The following is a 20,663-nucleotide window of genomic DNA, read 5'->3' as shown; positions in this document are numbered from 1 at the left end:
GTAACAGAAGTAGAGAAAGTATAGTGATGTAATAATCATGCAGTTTTTTTTAGAATAAGACATTAATATAGCTTCTCCCGTGCAGTACACATAAGGGGGGGTTTATAATACATATGTGTAACCTCTGGCAGTATTTGATCCAATCACTATACTCCTCCATGGTTACCTCTTAAATCTTCAGTAGGTAAATCCAGCTCCTCCTGTCTTCTGGGAGATTGGAGAACTCACAGATTGGCAATGCCTCCACCTGGCTGGCTGTCTAATAAGCAGAGATGGGCAAAGTGGAAAGGTTTGTGAAGGTCCATAGAACTGTTCACCACAGACCCCAGTAAATGTCCACCATGAGCAATGTTGGTGCCTACACCTACTAATGGGGATGTAAGACAGTGTGCCTATCTAGGACATACATACAATGATATGCCTCACTGCAGTCGGTTTCCTATAAACTGAATGATGACAACACACAGGATGGCAATACAATCATAAGTAACAATAACAACACAACATAAACTCAAACTCCAGTTATAACCACCCAAAACATGTATTATCCAAAGGAATCCACAACCTGGATAGGAAATACCCACAAGTCCCCTAGGGTGGTGGACTTTATGGGGCCCAGAGTGGTAAGCGCAGCGCTATCCCTTTTGCGTGTTTAACAAGGAAATGCTGCTGATATCTGTATGTGACCTTTCCAGGAGCATCTGGACCTGGATCTCACTGCAACAATTTTCTGTGAAACTCCTCTTTGCTGGAAGACAGCCTCTTATCATTTTGTTTAGGCTAAAACTGGATCCTGTATATCCAGCTGGTGCTTTACTCATTACATTACATTTATTTACTGTATATAGCTCCAGCAGATTCCATAGTACTGTTACATAGTCAGTAAAACAAAATGAAAATCATAAACAATAACACACGGGTCCAAAAGGAGAAGAGGCCCCTGCTCTTGCAAACTTACAATCTAGTTGGTGATTAAGGGGGGAGAAACAGCAGTAGAGGACTGCTTTAATGGGGATGAGTTGGTCGAGTCAGTAAGATCTCTAGAGGTTGTTGGTCGTTCATATGGCTTCATTAGGATGTTGGCTGAAAGGGTTAGGAAAAAAGATTGTAGACTTCTTGAAAAAAGTAGGTTTTCAGGGAGCTTTTGAAAATCACGTATAAGGAAGAAAGTCTGATGGAACAAGGAAGGGAATTTCAGAGAAGGGGTACAGCACGGGGCAAATCCTGAATGCGGAAGTGGGAAGAGATGATGACAGGTGTCAGGTGTGCTAATACCATATAGTGTAGGAGTTGTCCAAGTGAAGAGGTATAGATGGAGAATAGTAGAGGTCATAGAACTGAGCCCAGGGGAATGTCAACAGATTCTAAAGGTGAGGTCAGAGAGGTAGGATTTGAACTAGGAAAAAGGGGTGGTCAACTGTCTCGAAAGCTGCAGAGAGGCCCAAGAGTATAAGTAGTGAGAAGTGGCCTTTTGTTTAAGTGGCAAGGTCATTAGTAATTTTCGTGAGTGTGGTCTCCATGGAATGCTGTGGATGGAAGCTGCTGTGGATTGTTTAGGGTCAAGCAGAAAGTGTCATTCCAGCAGTTTGGATGCCAAGGGGAGAAGGACTACACCCTAAAGAATGTTGTGTTTGTCTGTGTTTAGCTAGTCCTTACTAAGTAAATTTACTGTTTTATTTTAGGCAGTTTAATGCTAAACAATCAGCTTTGGATACAATCCTGAAAGTCTTTTTTTCTGCCTACCTCCTAATGTTGTGATGAGGGTACTATATGGTATATATTGAACTATTAGTATCTCTTATTATCTTATTTTATACAAGTATTAGAAAAAAATGTCATAGTTATTGGATTGCAGAAAGAGGTTTGGGGAATAAAAAAGACAGATTAATTTTATTGTCACCGTGTAATATATTAACTTTGTATTGTAGGAGGCAGAGATTCTGAATACAGCGATTCTCACTGGCCGGACAGTTGCAGTTCCAGTAAAAGTGGTATCTGTTGACAGAAGTGGCACCGTCACTGATATCTCCGAATCTGTGGAGTGCAGAACATCTGATGAAGATGTGCTTAAGGTAGGTTTTTTTCTGTAAGAGATTAGATTTACGTTACTTTTTTTTTAAATATTAGATAAAAGTAACCATATTCTAACAATAGCTGTCAACATTTATTGTACTGAGCTTAATGAGTTTTTTTCACAATAGAAGTTTTTACTAAACCTTGGCTTGGATTTCTGGGCCTTTCCAAGACTGAAGTACCTATTTATCTGAAATCCCAATTGCTTCTATCTATAAACACAAGAACAAAATCTTAGCAGCACTGCAGTCTAATATAGTATAATGACCCTTTACTATGCAAGCATTTCCACCCAGACGGTGATTGCAAAGCTTAAAGGCTGTCCTTTTGCTACTTAAAACCCACCTACACATTTATTTTGCTGAAAAGTTGGCAGTCATGCTCATTTTCTTGGAAAGGTCTGTCACCTTTTGATCTAGGAGGAAAGTACAGCCAAGTGGCCCTCTGGACTCTCCAATGCAATACACATGACCTGGCTCAGTGTTATGGCTAAGCATTGTAATCACATTTGGGTTTGTGCACTTCTTTAGTGCCCCTACAAAAATGTAAGCACTTTCTTTCCCTACTTCATTTAATACACTTTCTCCAAGCTTGATGGTTTTTGCATTATAAGTTTGATACCCAGCAATCAAGGATACAATTATGTTCCTTCCTAAGGAAGAATTATCTCTATTTTAGCCAATGCAAAGTACTGGGACAAAGAAACTTTAATGGTTCTCCTAGAACACAGTTCTTATCTTATATAAGTACTATATTTTTTCTTTTCAAAAAACAGATGTCAATCAGACTGAATAATATGTAATAACTTGCTTGTTAGAGACACTGCCTACACATTTATATATGCAAGTTTACTGCTTCCTAACTGGCACTCTTGTAATAAAGTAATTTAAATTTTGAGCTACAAAGTGTCACTGATTTTGCTCTCTCTGTTATTGTGTTGTATTCTTTATCTGTACTTTCACATTTTTATATTTGCTGTACATGCTGTGAAGTGATACACTGTATTATAATATACATTCAACCAAAGTGCCCCATGTGACGAGCTATTGTGGATATAAATACTGGCACCTGAAGAAACATCACTGCTAAGGTCTTAGCATATAGCATGTTTTTTTTGTTTATTGCAACACGCTACATAAATGTCATACCAATAATGAATATTTGTCTCGTATTTACTTGAATAGTATTACATTTCCTATAAATTACAATAATGTCACTTTAATGTTTTCTCTCAAAGAGAAATGCCAATTATAATGTATTTATTATAATTTATTGTAACTATATATATATGGGAGAACAGCATACATTTTAAAATAATTCATCAATTGTGAGCAATTCTAAGTAGTTAATACAACAGACTAGTCACAGTAACAAAAAAACAAAAAACAATTCTTGAGATGCAAAGAAATCTTCTTTGTCCTCACTAATGCCCTGGTTATAACAGATTCCAAGATGCGTTTTTCTTCACCATGATCATACGTAGAATAATTTGACAGTTCTTGTGTCACATTTCAGAAGAACTGGTGATGAAAAGTTTAGGTTCCAACTTTTACTTATTAAAGTAAGATGCCAAGGATAAAATACAAATGTCAGAAATATTAATACATCTCCTGTAGACACTAGTGGAATGGCAGGTCTTTTTTGTTTGTTTTATTTTGCTTTTATTATGCAGTTGTTTTCTGTTCTTATCAATGTTATAAAACCATCCTGACATATGGCAGTAAATGACATTTCTCGATCACCTTAGACCTTTGCTTGTTTTTTTTTAAATTAAATCTAAACTACAATAAATTTAAAGAGCAGAAGGAAAGAGGCCATATGACTTGGAGCCCCACTTGCAGCTTCATCTACTTACACTGTAGACAGAGATTCTTCAATATCCCTTTCTCCTTTAAGGAGCATGAAAATTGTCTTTTAGATGTTTACAATGATGTTATCAAGCGTTTGTGTTACTTAAAGCAGTGGTTCTCAACCCGTGTATCCTCAAGACCCACATTTGTCTTTGGTCATTAAGTCGCGACCCAAAAATAACCTCAGAAAAGATGAGGGAGTGGAAAGGCTGTCCACGGGCTGCAGCAGGAAGAGGGGAGGAGCAATCCGAGAAAAACTTTATTCAGCTCCCACTAGGAGCAGACAGCGACCGCAAACCAATCAAGCAACTTGCTTGGCGATCGGAGAGTAATGCTAAAGTACATGCCGGACCGGAGGCTGCCTGATGGCCCTGATTGTTGCGGCCGCGATCCTGACAGCCTGCTGCTTGCGGATTGCTGCTAGAATGTGTAAGGCAGCCCCAGGAAAGTGAAATTTTCCCGGTATGCCTCCAGTCCGGTGCGGACCCTCCACGACCCACTGAAGACAGGGTCGCGACCCACTTTTGGGTCACGACCCATGAGTTGAGCACCACTGACTTAAAGGGACATGGAGCGTCCAATGAAGCCTCACTTACGAAGGCCATGTAGCACATTAAAGCTACCCAAACTTTGCAAGTTACTGCATCACTGTGGTACTGTAATAACATATACAGTATGACATCATTAGAATCCTCCGACAATTTTTTTTTTACAAAATTCATCAGTTGGCAGTAAAAAAACAGGTTGACTTTATGTCATTGTCATGCTTTTTCTGTTATAGCACCCCCCCCAAACGTTTAATTAATGTAGCAGGTATCAATAACTGTAGCAGGTATCAATAACCAAAACAGGAGTTTGCATGAACGTTGAACAATCATACTTTTCAGCAGTCCCAGCATTATGAAGGGCCAACCACAGGGAGTTTTTTCCCCAGCAAGAGAAGCTTTGTTGGCCTTGTATAATACATACCTTTGGTCACCTAATCAATTGAACTATGCATTATACAGGACATGTACAGTCATTTTGCTGGAAGAAGGGTCCTTTTTAATGTTGTGTGAAGTCAGTGAATGGAAACCACAACTCACCTCAAAGAATACCTGAAAGAGACATTGAAAAAATATTTTCTGTACACTTCTGTGCTTTATAGTTCACATAAACTACATTCCTTTTGATACCACTGTTGAGTTAGTGTCAGCTTGTTTATTACAGCAATTTATGAAATATTGTAAAAAAAAAATAATAATAATAATTATATAAAAAAGGAATTGTCTTTGTTTTTTGGTCTACTTGGGCCATGATGTATCTGCTTCTCTCTCTCTCTGTTCTTGTGTAATTTTCTATTTGCTTCCTGTTTCTATGTCCTAAAAGCATCCAACACTTCTTTTGAGTACCATTTTGGCTTTTTGTCTTTCATCTTGTGCTATATTTTGGCACAAAATCATATTACATAAAGAATAGTACCTCTACATCATGTAGTGGTTCCACAATAATAAGAGTTCTCTCTGCTTTTGTACTTTCTGTAATCTAAGACGTTTACAGAAGAGTTTCTAGGAAAAAGGAGAAAAATAGTTCCAAACAGTACACCACGAACTCAGGCATTCATCTGACCAATTCCAGAGTTATTGATGTTGGAGGATACTTTGGCCTTAAGAAAAATATACAAAATAGAAAGTGCTCTTTAAATATTTGTATAATAACGTGTCTCTTGACTAACAACTTCCACAGTTTTTAGAATAGTTTTCATCAGATGTAGAGTGGTGGACATAGAGAAGGCTCTAGGATCAAGGATAAGTGGTAACAGACTATAGCTCAATAGTGGGATATAGGTGGAGCCACAAACTTGTAAACGCAAGAGCAGGGAAGCTCATATATGAAAACAAATATGGGCAACAAGGTAAAAGAAGGAGCAGGACCAATTGAAGCATCAGAATTGAGGGTCAAGAAGAAAGAAAAATTGCATTAGCAAAGTTGAAAAACCTAGAATAGCCAGGAATTAACACACTTAGGGAAACAGTAACACTGCCTACTTGCTTTGGCAACAAAACAAAGTTGTAAAGGGTTATTTAAGGGGATAAAAAAATAAGCGTTTAAGAATGGTCAGCATCCTCCTGGCAATTTCAACAGTAATCAGGAGTGACTATGTCAATTTGCCGTTTTGACGTTGGTAGCAGTATTAGCTGACCTTGTACATGGAGTAACAGTCAGCTGGAAGCAGTATGAAATGGAAACCTTAGCCTCTGCCTCAATGCCACTGGTGCTGACACTTATTAGTGGAAAGGTGCAACTCTTTTGGCTCTACGGTTGAAGTTGCTTTTTAACTGTAATAGTTTCAAAAAGTAGTAAACATTCCTTGAGGTGCTGAAAAATGCTAGCGTTAATCCTGAATGAACAATATTCACTGAAATTTCAAGGTGTTTTTTCACAGTATAGATTTTATGAAACGGAAGAAACCCACTAAACAAAATCTTACATTAACCTAATGTTTTAAAAGTAATAATAGCTTCTGAAGAGTCAAGAAGGTTGTAAAAGCAGTGGACGCTATTATGATAAAAATTAGGTTTTGAAAACAGTTAAGTGTCTCTTCAAATGTAACAGTGAACCCTCTTAATTAAAGGTCTGTTTCCCAGTCTGTAATTTCCATTAACAAAAACCTCTGGAATGGAGGACTTGCCCCACTCGTATTCATTTTTATTTTTAATGGGATTACTTTTTGTACATCCGTGTAGCATGCAAAGTCACACTAAATTCTCAAGCCTAATTAGGAATAAAGCGTATGGAGGTGTATTTTTGGGTGTTAAAGTCTAATTAACAAATGATTCAGATGACTGATGTCTGGTTAAAGGAATAATTTAATCGTACAATTCTAAGTATAATTATACTTAAAATAATACAAGTAATAAAACTAATCTAAATTGGTTGATGGCAGACGAGCCCCCTGCTGGCGACCAAAAGACTCGCTTGTACTGACTTTTAAATACTCATGGAGCGGGGTTGACTCTCGCACGGCCCTATTACTGCTGACAGCGAACCTACAGATTTCCGCTCCTGTTAACCCCTGCGATGCTGCATAGGTAACGTTTTGCCGCCGCCATGTTCATATGTTCCGCATTCGGGCTAAATAACGAAAACGCACTGAATACGAATGCACAAGTCAAAAAATTTAAACAAGTCGACCTATTATAAGTTATATATATACAAACACAGATTTACCCAACAGCCCTTGCTATGGACACTAATATCTAGGTGAAATCATTGTTTTCCAACACATGGTTTGCAGGTCAAATGCAAAATGCAGTACTCCTAAAAAGCTATCTGAAAACTGTATGTTAATTGGCAGTTAACTCTACTATTGATCCTGATTGGCCATAATTTGAATCCTGTTCAAAACGTCTCAAGAGATTATAGTGGCATAGCTATCAAGCCAACTGGAGATTTACATTTTATTTGGCCAGTGGGAAAGTCCATCTGTTGTAGTACTTTGGTGTGTGGTGACTTTTCTTTCACAACTATTAACTTGCAGAGTTAGGCTAGGAGGAGTTTAAATGCCTGTTAAATAAAATAAAAAAGGTTAAAATATCTGAAGCTACTATTTAGGCTGCTGCAGAATGAATTCCTGGAAGGTGCACACTATTAGAACATTAACCATACTTGCTAATGTTCAGAGGACGAAATTGGTGGAAATAAGTCCATAAACTGATTGAACACCAATTTGCCAATGAGTGTAATCTATATGCATTACCCGTATTTAGTTGGGCAATGTAGGAATATTAAAGCACCACTGTTGTGTTGGTAAAGGGGGCAATAAATGGCAAAAAAGGCATTTAAGCTACTAAAACAGGAAGGCAGTGAGGAAGCACTAAAAGCTATCGGGAAAAAAATAAAATATGTAAAAATCAGATAAAAGCAGCAAAAGTGGAGACAGAAAGACTCATTGCCAAAGAGAGTAAAACAAACCCCAAAATGTTCTTTAACTATATAAATAGTAAAAAGGTTAAAAATGAAAGCGTTGGCCCCTTAAAAAGTAATGAGGGAGAAGTTATAGGCGGGGATCAGGAAAAAGCTAATCTATTAAATATATTCTTCTCTGCTGTATTCACAGAGGAAAATGAAATGCCAGGTAATATACAGCAGGATGAGATAACTGCCCCAGTACATGTCGCCTGTCTAACCCAGGAAGAAGTGCAGTGCCGCCTAAAAAAAATCAAAATAGACAAATCACCAGGTCCAGATGGCATTCACCCCCGCGTTCTAAGGGAGTTAAGTAATGTAATAGACAGACCCCTATTTCTAATATTCAAGGACTCTATAGTGACAGGGTCTGTTCCCCAGGACTGGCACATAGCAAATGTTGTGCCAATTTTCAAAAAGGGGACAAAAAGTGACCCGGGGAATTATAGGCCTGTTAGTTTAACTTCTGTTGTATGTAAACTGTTTGAGGGTTTCCTAAGAGATGCTATTTTGGAGTATCTGAATGAAAATAAATGTATGACTCCATATCAGCATGGGTTTACAAGGGATCGGTCCTGTCAAACTAATCTGATCAGTTTTTATGAGGAGGTGAGCTCAAGACTGGATCGGGGTGAACCGCTGGATGTCGTATATCTTGATTTTTCCAAAGCATTTGATACGGTGCCACATAAAAGGCTGGTACATAAAATGAGAATGCTTGGGCTGGGGGAGAATGTGTGTATGTGGGTAAGTAACTGGCTCAGTGATAGGAAACAGAGGGTGGTTATTAATGGTACATACTCTGAGTGGGTGACTGTTGCTAGTGGGGTACCACAGGGGTCAGTTTTGGGTCCTATTCTTTTTAATATATTTATTAATGACCTTGTAGAGGGATTATATAGTAAAGTATCAATCTTTGCAGATGATACTAAGCTCTGTAACGTGGTTAACGAAATAGAGGACAGTGCACGATTACAAATGGATCTGCATAGGTTGGAGGCTTGGGCTGGGATGTGGCAGATGAGGTTCAACACAGATAAATGTAAGGTTATGCACATGGGGAAGAAAAATCCAGGCTGGGAATATGTATTAAATGGGAAAACACTGGGGACGACTGACATGGAAAAGGAGTTTTAGTTAACAGTAAATTTACCTGTAGCGACCAGTGTCAGGCAGCTGCTGCTAAGGCAAATAAAATCATGGGGTGCATCAAAAGGGGCATAGATGCCCACGACAAGGAAATAATTCTACCACTGTACAAGTCACTAGTCAGACCACACATGGAATACTGTGTACAGTACTGGGCACCAGTGTACAAGAAAGATATAGTGGAGCTGGAGAGGGTTCAAAGATGGGCAACCAGAGAAAGATTTTCAGAATCAGTGTTATTTAGTTTGGAAAAAAGACGGTTTAGGGGGGACTTAATAACTATGTATAAATATATAAGGGGGCAGTACAGAGATCACTCCCAGGACCTATTTATACCCAGGACTGTATCTATAACAAGGGGACATCCTCTACAGCTGGAGGAAAGAAGGTTTCTACACCAGCACAGACGGGGGTTCTTTACAGTAAGAGCGGTGAGATTATGGAACTCTCTGCCAGAGGAAGTGGTAATGGTAAACTCAATAAAAGAGTTCAAAAGGAGCCTGGACGTGTTTCTTGAAAGCAATAATATTACAAGTTATGGATATTAGATTAATAGGGACAGAACGTTGATCCAGGGATTTATTCTGGAGTCGGGAAGGAATTTTCCCCCTGGTATGGGGCAATTGGCATCTGCTTCATAAGGGTTTTTTGCCTTCCTCTGGATCAACACAGTAGGGACACAATATGTATATAGGTTGAACTTGATGGACTTTGGTCTTTTTTCAACCTTATGTACTATGTTACTATGTTACTATGTTATTTGATGCTCCAAATTCACTCTGCCACCAAATTTTTTTTTCATATCACCAAATTGCGCATATGTTTGGCAACCCATTTTGCAGTCCTGCTATGTATTATGTTGAGAGTGCTATGTATTTTCATGTATTTTCTTCTGCCATCATTGCCCCCAAACAACTTGTGTGTGCCTTCCTCGTCCCTTACCCCAACATACACTTACACATATGTAAACACACATACACAAATCACACAACTTATTTGCATATTTTATCTGCACTTTAAGGTCCATAATCACAAATATGTATTTTCCATAACATCAAATTGGATAAAACGGTATTTACCTACTTGCTATTCAATAAATATTGCTTAATTTGAACTTTAATTTTGTATTATTTCCCAAGCACAACACTATAGAAAACTCAATGTGGCAACAGGTGTTTTATTTTCTAAAACTGAAAAAAGAAAATGAGAAGAGAAACGTGCAGAACATTGTAAACAGCTAATACAAAAATCTTGTGGCAGTAGAAACCAGTAAACAAATACCCCTGCTGGTACTGGATATTAACCAAAGGCAATATGTGTGTGTGTGTGTGTGTGTCTGGGTATGTTAGCATGTGTGTGTATGTTAGCATGTGTGTGTGTATGTTAGCATGTGTGGATAAGTTAGTGTTAGCATGGCATTTTAGCGTGTGTGGATATGTTAGTGTGTGTGTGTACGTGTGTAGGTTTCCATCTATCAGCCTATATATGTCAAAGGCTCACTGAATCAACAAGGTATAACTGAAGTACGTGAATTTCATCACCATCACCATGTTAAGCACCGTTAAATATCTGGTTCCTTGTCAGAGTGTTTTATTTTTTTTATCTTTGAGCATTCCAGAGTGCAATACAACGTAATATAGTTTAGCACTAATGAAAACCTGGTTTCATTCCATTTTATTCCCGTATACTTCATCTGCGACCAGAGGCTGCTATAGTAGGCTTTGATGATTTTTTGGGTGACTTTCCCTGCTCAAACACCACACTAAGCCGATTCCTTACGGCAGTGCTAAAGAAGTTCTGTTCGTCAGAAGAAATCCAAATACTTTCCTCTGTTATCAAAGCCAAGATAACACAGCTCTAAAACATACACATGACTGTCTGAAAATAGTATTTGTTATATAAAAACATCAAACAAAAAAACAGCACTATATTTTTGAAAACTCATTAATACAGTAACAGTAATAAAAATATTGAAAGGAATTCTCCTTTATACAAAGTTTTTAAGTAAGGGGTCTGCCATAATGTGTTATATATATCAGTATATTATAGTAAGTTTTCACAAACAATACAATATTGCATTATATAGCTGTTAATGCAAAATAACGCACATTCTGTTCCTAAATTACAGTCTGAATATGTGTATATCAGGGAAGCGTAATATTGGAATAATAGTTAAAGAAGAATTGTTGAATAACAGTTCTCATCAACTAGCTTAACAATTCTCCATTTCATCAGGTCAGTTTATACTTTGCAACTGTCCCAGCAGATGTCCCATTTATTGGGGTTTTAGAATTTCTGCAAAATACCTCTGCACATGTAAAAATGAGGCAGATACAGAGAATTCCTTTCATGACAGATCGAAGAATAAGGTCTTCTGCTTTTGTTCATCTTGGGAAAGAACTCCAGTAAATTAGCACTAAACATAAAAACCAGTATCACAAATTAATAAGGTAATGTTAGCATCATATCACAATCTTGGAATATGAGTAAATAACTCAGGAGCTTTTAATTTTACCATTAATTGTACAATTGCCGGTGCCGCACTGGTGCGGGGAACTCTGATCTCTGACAGCCAGGGACAACCCGGGCGCATAGGGCATTTCTGGAGGCAGAGTGCTCTGTGAAATGCCTTTTAACCCCCTAAATGCCACTCTGCCTCCTGAAATGCCTTATACCTCCCTATATGCCACTCTGCCCCATAATATGCCTTTTAACCCCCTAAATGCCAGAGTGGCATATAGGGGTATAAGGCATTTCTGGAGGCAGAGTGCTCTATACAATGCCTTTTAACCCCCTAAATGCCACTCTGCCTCCAGAAATGCCTTTTAACCCTCTATACGCCACTCTGCCTCCTGAAATGCCTTATACCTCCCTATATGCCACTCTGCCCCATAATATGCCTTTTAACCCCCTAAATGCCAGAATGGGATATAGGGGTATAAGGCATTTCTGGAGGCAGAATGGCACATAGGGGTTAAAAGGCATATCATGGGGCACAGTGGCATATAGAGGGTTAAAAGGCGTATCATGGGCCACAGTGCCATATTGGAGTGGCAAGCCTGGGGGCAGATGTGCGTAACTGGGGGGCAGGTTGGAAAATGCAAGGAAATAAAAACAAAAAAATATTTTTCTCAATCATAGCTTTTATTAAAAAATTTAATAGTTTAGATGAATTAACATTTACTGGTAAAACTTTTTTCCTATAGGGTCGTCTTATATTCAGGCTTTTTCTTTTTTTCCTAAATTAATATTCAGATTTTGGGGGGTCGTCTTATAATCAGGGTCATCTTATAATCGAGCAAATACGGTATGTTTTTTTGCAGGTGATTTAGTAGTACATGTTTATGTATTTGTTCCCTTAGAAAAAGGAAAAACATCTAAGTTATTTACTTGGATTATGTATCTAATTTGTGGAAAGGCACCTTGCATTTGTATGCTCCATAATGTTTGAGCAAGGCTGAGAAATGCATTCATCTGTAATGTATTACAGCAAACTGGTTGGGGACTTGGCTAATAAACCTTGACATAGCCTCTTAAGAGCAATGTAGGTAACAGAGTGTTTCTGTCACAGCTACCAAGTGTCAGGACTTTAATTTTACAAGACAATTAAAAGTGTGAGAACTGAGGTGGCAGATGGTGCAGCTACGATGGGCAATAAAGAACTGGAGAAATAGTAAAGGATTCATATACTACTGCTCAATTAGCTGTGAATGTCTCTTTTTATATGGAAGTTTGCATCTTCATTCCCTAACACAGAATTGCATTTACATCACTACAACTCAGTAATCGAAAACTTGTCATGAGACAGGATTAACTCTAATAAAGTGTTAACATATATTCTTGTAATTTATAAAACACAAGCTTACATAAAATGTGTTATTTTGTTATTCGTAAAAGAAAATGCCAGAAAAATGGGAGGGCCAGCCAGACCCACCCAAAACAACAGGAACAAAGCTCAGGAACCAAAATCCAATATGTGACAATTCTGAGGTGGCTCAGGTCTGGCTTGCACTTCTCAACTCTTTGCAAACCTATACGGAACATACACAAACTCATAAATTTGGAAGCACTGCCTGGAAAAATATAGTAATAAGTTAGTAAACAATGGCATGTGTATATGGTATTTTAAATAAAGCCCCCATGCCCCAATGAGTTCTTAATTTGACATTCATTATAGTATATAATGTATAGTTTATGATAGTACATAATGTATAGTTCAGAAGTGTCTCTAAACATGGCTAACAGGTTCGTCAGACAGAACATGCTAGAGATGGTTCTTTATTACACATGTTGAAGTTAGGGAACTCACCTGCAAGTTTATACATTAGTGAACAGAAAGCAGGACTTGCTAAGTTATTATTTGCTATGAAGTTTTTAAAGTGCAGTCATTGGTATACCGAAGCAATATTAATGTCTTACTTAACCCCTTAACGTCTATTGACAGGTCAGGCACGTCACGTTTCTCAGGTGACGACCAATTACGTGCCTGACACGTCATTTCATTAAACACACTTAGAAAGCAATCTACAATCACTTTCTTCACTTAAATGGTGTTGCTGTAATGCCTCGATGTTGAGGCATCCAACAACACCGAGATCAACATCAGGGACCATGTCTAGCCCCTCCCCGGTGCGTCAACATCCGCCATACACTGTAGATGCCCGTTTTTAAAAGCGTTTAGGAGGCGATCAATAATCGCCTCCTAAATTTCAATGGTGTCGCTGAAATGCCTCAATAACAAGGCATTCAGCAATACCGAACACTCACCCCAGGATGTGCTATGACTGCCACTGCGAGTGATTTTGCTACTCGCAAGATGACGTCGCTTCCTTTAAAAAAAAAATAGTCTCCAGACCCTCTTGAGAACTCTGGCTCCACTCAAAAAAAAAAAATTCACACAAACTTTGGCAAAGGCTGGTGGTAGAATCTCATGCATGGAAAGGGTTAAAATACTAGCATTTGAAATACCTTGGAGAGTCTAGTTTTCAAAAATATATGGTGTGATGGGGTAAATTGAATTAGCCGGCTTCAAAGATAGCCCTATTAGGACATGGGGCAATAGGACCAGATGTAAAAGTTCCACTTTTAAAAATGCGCACTTCCCGACAATCCCATGCATGGGAGGGTATCACTGTACTCGGGAGATATTGCTGAACACATATTGGGGTCTTGTTTGAAAGTGACGTATACCAAGAGCTGTAAATCCATACCTGAAGCACAATTTTTGTGATAAAAACACAAAATAAATAATACCACAAAGTTTGGCAAAGGGTGGTAGTAGAATTAGTGCATGGAAATAGTTAAAATACCTTGAGGTGTCTAGTTTTCAAAAATATTATGGTTTGATGGGGTAAATTGAATTGTCCAGCTTCAAAGATACCCGAAATAGCACACTGGGCAGAATGACCTGATATGGAAAAGAAATGGTTTTGAAATAGCAAAACGCTATTTGTACTTATTGCCCAATAACTTGCAGGAAAAAAGCAAAAAAACATAAAAACATTGGGTATTTCTAAACTCAGGACTTATAGTAGAATCTATTTAGCAGTTTTTTGGATGAGTAAAAGTGAGAGGTGTTTTTTTTTCAATTTTTCATCATTTTTTATTTTTATAGGAAATAAGATAATATGATCAAATGGTATCTGTAGAAATCCCTTCTTGTCCTGGAAAAAAACCAATATGTAACTTGTGTGGGTGCACTAAATGAGTGAGGAGAATACACTTTATATGAATCTTGAAATTCTTCAAGCAGAAGACAGGAATACATGGACAGGATTGTTAATGTACACTTACTAGGGAACAATGGATGTTTTAATGCAATGTGCTACAAGTTACGTATTCCCTAACCTAAAATGAAGTGAGCTATCAGAGGAAAATATTGTCAGGGTGGAACTGGAATTCCTTTGCACTTCATGGCCAATATAATGGTTGTAATTTTGCAAAAGGGCAAAGTATTAAACCAGTAAACCATATAATCTAATATTCAGTCAATTAAACAAAACAAAAGACACCTCCATACCTGAATTGCTGCAGTGACAGTCTTTACTAGGAGGCATACCATAAAGTGGTGTCTGAGCAGAGGTCCAAAGAAGCTGTAGCTCCTGAAGACAGAGGGCTTTGTGTTTGTAAGCCTCTGCCATTTTGTTTAACATTAGTTATAAACCTATGTCTGGTGTGCTTAAATTCAACTGCAGTAAAAAAGTATAGTACTCAAAACTCACATTGCATGGAATTTCACAGTTGAGCTTTAAATGTAGTCAAGAGAAAGACTGTGAAGGTTCAGCTCAGGAGGTTCAGCTTCAGTTTGTGAAAAAAAAGTATTTCCTTTAAATTCAACCTTTCTGAGTACCCAAATCTTTTTATCCAGAATAAGGTGAAAACAGACCTAATCCAATTTTATACAATATGGTTCCACAGGTGATTTTGTTTTAGTATAATGTCAATTAGATTTTTTCCTGGATCAACAATGTCTATTGTTAAAGTTAATTTGCAGGAACTGCCTATGATTGATTGGTGCTAGAAAGACTGTTATTAATTCTGGATTTTTTTCTTCACACTTACTTTCCCCAAAGTAGACATTTAGTATATACTCAGAACACATACCTTTCTTTCCCAAACATATTTTCCTTTGAACAACCCAGTCTCTCTTTTTGTTTAAAGCCCTGTCCTGAGAGGTGACATCAAGCCCTGATCATGTGTCATCTGCAATACTGGGATGTTGCTTCCAGGGTCCTGTCCCAGAATATTGGTAAATTAAATGCAAAAGAATGAGACCAAAGACAGGGGGTACGCCACTGCAAACTTTTATCCAACTGGAAAACCTGTGTATACTGTCCTCTCATAAGTTATTTAAGTATTCATTTCCCCCATTGATATATGCAGTTATCTATTGTATAGCAGTGTCAAAAGCCTTTGAAAATCCAGGTAGATCCCCTGCATCTCCCTGATCCATATTTTCATTTAAAGTTTCATAAAAAGTGAGCAGATTAGTTTCTAATGGCCTTTTACTCACCTACATTGCCTCTTACTAATCATATTGGTGCAAAAAACAATTTCCTGGATAGCATTCCTTCCAATGCATTTCCCACCATGGATGTCAGGCTCACCAGTATATAATTGCCAAGCTCAGGTTGTGTTCCTTATAAAAATTGGCTTTCCACCAAAGTAATTGAACTATTTCTCTTTAAATCATTGGACTAAGATGAAAACGTATTTGAGGATTAATTTCATCTGTCATGGGTTCCTCATTGGACTATACTGCAGAAAAAAATGAACCAAGCTCTTTTAGCTCATTTGTCATTTTCTCATTCTCTACTAGCAATCTAAAATTACTTTTACAACTGTTTGTATATACCTGTTTTAATGCATTTATAACCTGTTAATTAAACCAAACTGGTTTAGATTTTTTTTCTCTTGCTTTTTTTGTTACCAAAGGTAAAACGTATCAAAGGTTGAGCATAGCAGCTACACAAAGTTTGTTGGTCTCTGTTGGTGCCCGCTAGGGCTTTTTGATCATTTGCACCGCTACTGATGATATCAACCCACATAGATTCCACAGTTTTCCCACCAAATATCATCTCCTTAAGACTTTAAGGCATTAGTGGGAAATCATCTCAGTGCTAGAAAAACCCATGCAAACTTCAACTATGCATTACATTCTCTGATGTCCTGCTGCATTCCTGCTGGCTTGGCAAATGTAGTATTTAAGAAAATAATATATTGAAGTTCCATTTATTATGTTCATGTCCTAAATTCATAAAATTATTTTTAGGACCCTCCATCTTCCTTTAACTTGGTACTAGGGTTGCCACCTGTTGGTATATCAATACAAAAGCCGGTATTTTTTAATGCAATGTGGACTCTCACACATTTTATGGGAGGGTTGCCAAGATGGGTTAGACAGGCTTAAACAAGCTGCGATTAGCATTTTTGGCAGCATTACCAGAAAATGTGGTTAATGTTTAAATTGGGTCCAATAAATGTAACAGATGCTGCTTATTAAGTATTAGCAAATGCTTCTTCATTAAATAAAAGTACAAATCTCAGGGGTTCTGTGGACTTTATTACATTCAGTACCTGTAAGAATTGAACTCTAGACACAATCAAGGGTTATATTTGTTAGGGACACAAAACGTGTATTGCAAAACACCTTTGTTTGTAAAAACCAAGCAAACAAAGCCAAATCGTGGTCCAGGAGCTTATACCAAAAGTCGTGCCAGGGCAAGAACCAAAGTATGTTGTTAGACGAGCCAGAGTCAGGAGTGTGGAGATCAGCAAAGTCAGGGTACAAATGCCGGGAATCAGGAGCCAAGAGGGTAGTCAGACAAAGTCAGGTCATACACAGGAACTCAGGTACAAAGGCATTCACTTGGCAACAGGAAGCAAAACGCAAGGGCAAAGAAATCCTGAAGACTGCAGGCTTATATAGGCCAGAGCAAGATGGAGCATCAAGCAATCACCCACAGCTCACAGAGAAAAGGCAGAGAGCTCACAACACTAGAGGAATCTCAAGTTTGTCCATTACAATATTATAATTTAGGGCAGCTTCTATTGCAGGCACTGAGTATACTACACCCCCTCCACTTTCTGCTGTCATTTTTTCCTCCGCAGCAGGACATACTGACCTTCCTCCTCCCCTCTACTTACTCTCTTCCCCCATCTCTCTTGTCAGCATGGTCTCTGTTTCTGCAGAGAGAGAGATCAGAGGAGACCGTAAAATGGCTGTTGAAGGTAAGTGACCTTGAAATTACTTGGGCCCCATCCACAAGTCTTATATATACAGTATAATATACTCCTGGTGTTTCTTCAGTTTCATACTGTGTTGTCTGAATGGCAGAAATAAAATGTGTTTACCCTAGCCTTCACTGGTAGAGGTGTTGCTAGTCTCTAGCTATGTCCCCATGACGGCTGCGCCACGAAATGGCTTGTCTGAGCCATCTTTGCCAGCATAAAAAAAGATGAGTGTAAGAGAAAATACTGGTGGTGGCAAGCTGGCAGAATACGCAAGTGCATATTCAGATGCTGTCAAGGTCAAAGGAGGGGAACGTGGGGTCTACTGAAGTTTCCAGACAGTGCTCCAGTCTTCCAGGTAAACCTTCATTACTTCTAACGCATTACATTATGGCTCCATCCTCTGCCCTCACCATCCTGATTTATTGGGAAAAAGGTGGCAACCCTACTTGGAACTAATATGCACCACGACAGCTGGGCAGCCCGTTTCCTATGATTTATCAACATAACTGGTTGTTGCCAGATGAGCTACAAATTAGCTTGTCTGACCTCTTAATAGTCACAACACAATTTTCCACCATTACAGATTTGTGTTTTTATGGTGGAAAACCTCAGCACTGGTCACCCTGTTCACTTTCACACTGTGACTATTTCTGTTATCCAACTTTATATCTGCTTATTTTCTTAAGTAATCAATAAAACTCATATAGAGGTGTTGAATTTCATTGACAACTGCACAATAAATGACCTTGAGAGAGCCATTCACACCATATACCTTAGGAATATGGCTAAGCTTAAGCAGTTGTATAGGAAAGAATGCTCCAAAATTCTCCCTGAAAGTTACGCAGGTCTGATCTGCAGTACTTGTTTGAGTTATTGCTGCCAAAGGAGGTTTGGCCAGTTATTAACTCCAAGGATTCGCTTACTTTTGTCACCAGCACTGTGAATGTTTAATGTGTGTTCCATAAATAGATATAAAAGACAGAGAGAGGGAGAGAGAGTTATATGTGTGTATGTGTGTATCTTAATCATAGCAATATGAAATAGTCTATTTTATTTGAGAAGGTGAGGATCTCGTAAGTCATTAAAAACCCAGAGTGTTGCTTAAGTTACAACTAGGTAAACATGAAATATGTCCCTTACTTCTCTAGAATATACTAACCTCGATGTTACACATGGCTCACTATGCTTTATGAAGGGTAAATTTCATATATTTTATTAAACTTATAATGTGACCATATTAATATTTTTATGAATTTTAAACAACTGCTTTCAAATTAACAGACCAATTTCTTATCATTTCTATTACAAATGCATGCAAGACATATGTCTTAGTTCTTACCTGTTAAGTTTAAATGATGATTCTGGGTCCAGGGCTAGCTCTACTATAAAAGCAACCTGAGGAGCTGCTTAGTGAGCCAAGTTGGCGTGGGTGCTCATGAAGGGTACTCTCTAGGAATCTTTTTCTCCTGGTCAAAAGACTAATCCTAGACCAAATTCTGTCCTAGGTTAACTTTTTTTTTTAATTTCAAAATATAGCCATATTGATTAAGAAATTAATGAAGTACACCACCAGCAGTCTGAATGGTCTGACTCTTGATACACTGCCTGTGCCGCAAATGTAAGACTGGAAGCTTTGATGTAGAGGTCTGTGTCAGATTTATAGTTTTTTATGTGCTTAGATGCGTTTTTGTGTTCTTACCTGTTATACATGAGGGCATGCAGTGCATGTTACCAAAACGTTAGCAGCAGGCCCTTTAAGTCCTGTAAGTTGCGAGGTAGGGCCTCCATTGATGCATCCTGGTGCCATGTGTTCTCCAGGTAAGCGGCGCACATGCACCCGGCCATCCATGTAATGTAAAATGTGATTCATCAGACCAGGCCACCTTCTTCCATTGCTCCGCGGTCCAGTTCTTATGCCCACGTGCCCATTGTAAACATTTTCGGCAGTGTACATGGGTCAGCATGGGCACCCTGACTGGTTTGCAGTTAGGCAGCCCCATCCTGTAATAAAATATAGGGCCAATACAAACTTCAAATAATTGGATCACATATAAATATATGTGCGTCAAAAATAGGCAGAGTCACTTAGATGCAAACAAAGGCAAAACATTTAATACGAACAAAAATAGAAGAAGAATATAAAAAGAAGACAACAAAAATAATACGAAACAAGTCTTACAAAACCTTCGAGAGGAATTTAGTTCATGACATCTGTCCTATGCATTCCTGAGGATGGAGGGAGGGAGTGTTGGGACGTGAAGAGTCCGTGGATGGCAAGTACATCTCCCCTCTACCTCTCCTCCCATGCTTCTCCAAGGCTTAACTTATATACACGGTTTGAATAATGATATCAGTCTTGTCAGTCTATTGGTCTTCACCTAATTGGGTAAACATGCTCACTAAGATCTTTACATGTCGAAACCCTATTTTAGGTGGTCACTGTACGTATATTGTAATGCCCTTTTACAGTTACAACTATACCATGCATTAGCAAGTTACTATCCTATCTATAGAATGCCTGTTCAGCAAATCCTTCATTCTATATTTTAAGGTCAAGGAAACCTTGAAGCTTATTATTGAAACATATTAATATATCTTAATAATCATTTATTTATGAACAATGATTACATATCTTTGACTACTGCCTATACCAATAATTATATATGGTCCATTTCTTAATTGAGGTTAGAAAATGTATTAGAATCTTTTACACATCCGCAACAAACTGGGATGCACTGTGTATTCTGACACCTTTCTATTGGAACCAGTGTTAACTTTTTCAGCAATCTGAGCTACAGTAGCTCGTCTGTTGGATTTGACCACATGGGCCAGCCTTCGCCCCCCCCGGGTGCATCAATGAGCCTTGGCTGCCCATGACCCTGTTGCCAGTTCAATGCTTTTCCCTGGACC

At 38.3% G+C, this 20,663-nt stretch overlaps 1 protein-coding gene across 1 annotated transcript in view; it reads left to right on the top strand.

The window, feature by feature from the left end:
- The window catches only part of TMEM132D (transmembrane protein 132D), a 322,790-nt gene that overhangs the window by 251,296 nt on the left and 50,831 nt on the right, over positions 1-20,663 (top strand). Inside the window, exon 6 of the mRNA XM_089491042.1 lies at positions 1,929-2,072. Coding sequence (XP_089347168.1) covers positions 1,929-2,072 — 144 coding nt within the window. The remainder of the gene's footprint in view (positions 1-1,928; positions 2,073-20,663) is intronic.

The sequence above is a fragment of the Sceloporus occidentalis genome, unplaced genomic scaffold (assembly GCF_023333645.1).
Source record: "Sceloporus occidentalis isolate IW3139 unplaced genomic scaffold, rSceOcc1.0.p SCAF_48, whole genome shotgun sequence".
Taxonomy (NCBI): domain Eukaryota; kingdom Metazoa; phylum Chordata; class Lepidosauria; order Squamata; family Phrynosomatidae; genus Sceloporus; species Sceloporus occidentalis.
Note: the sequence above shows the minus strand (reverse complement) of the source record. Positions and strands in the feature narration are given on the sequence as shown.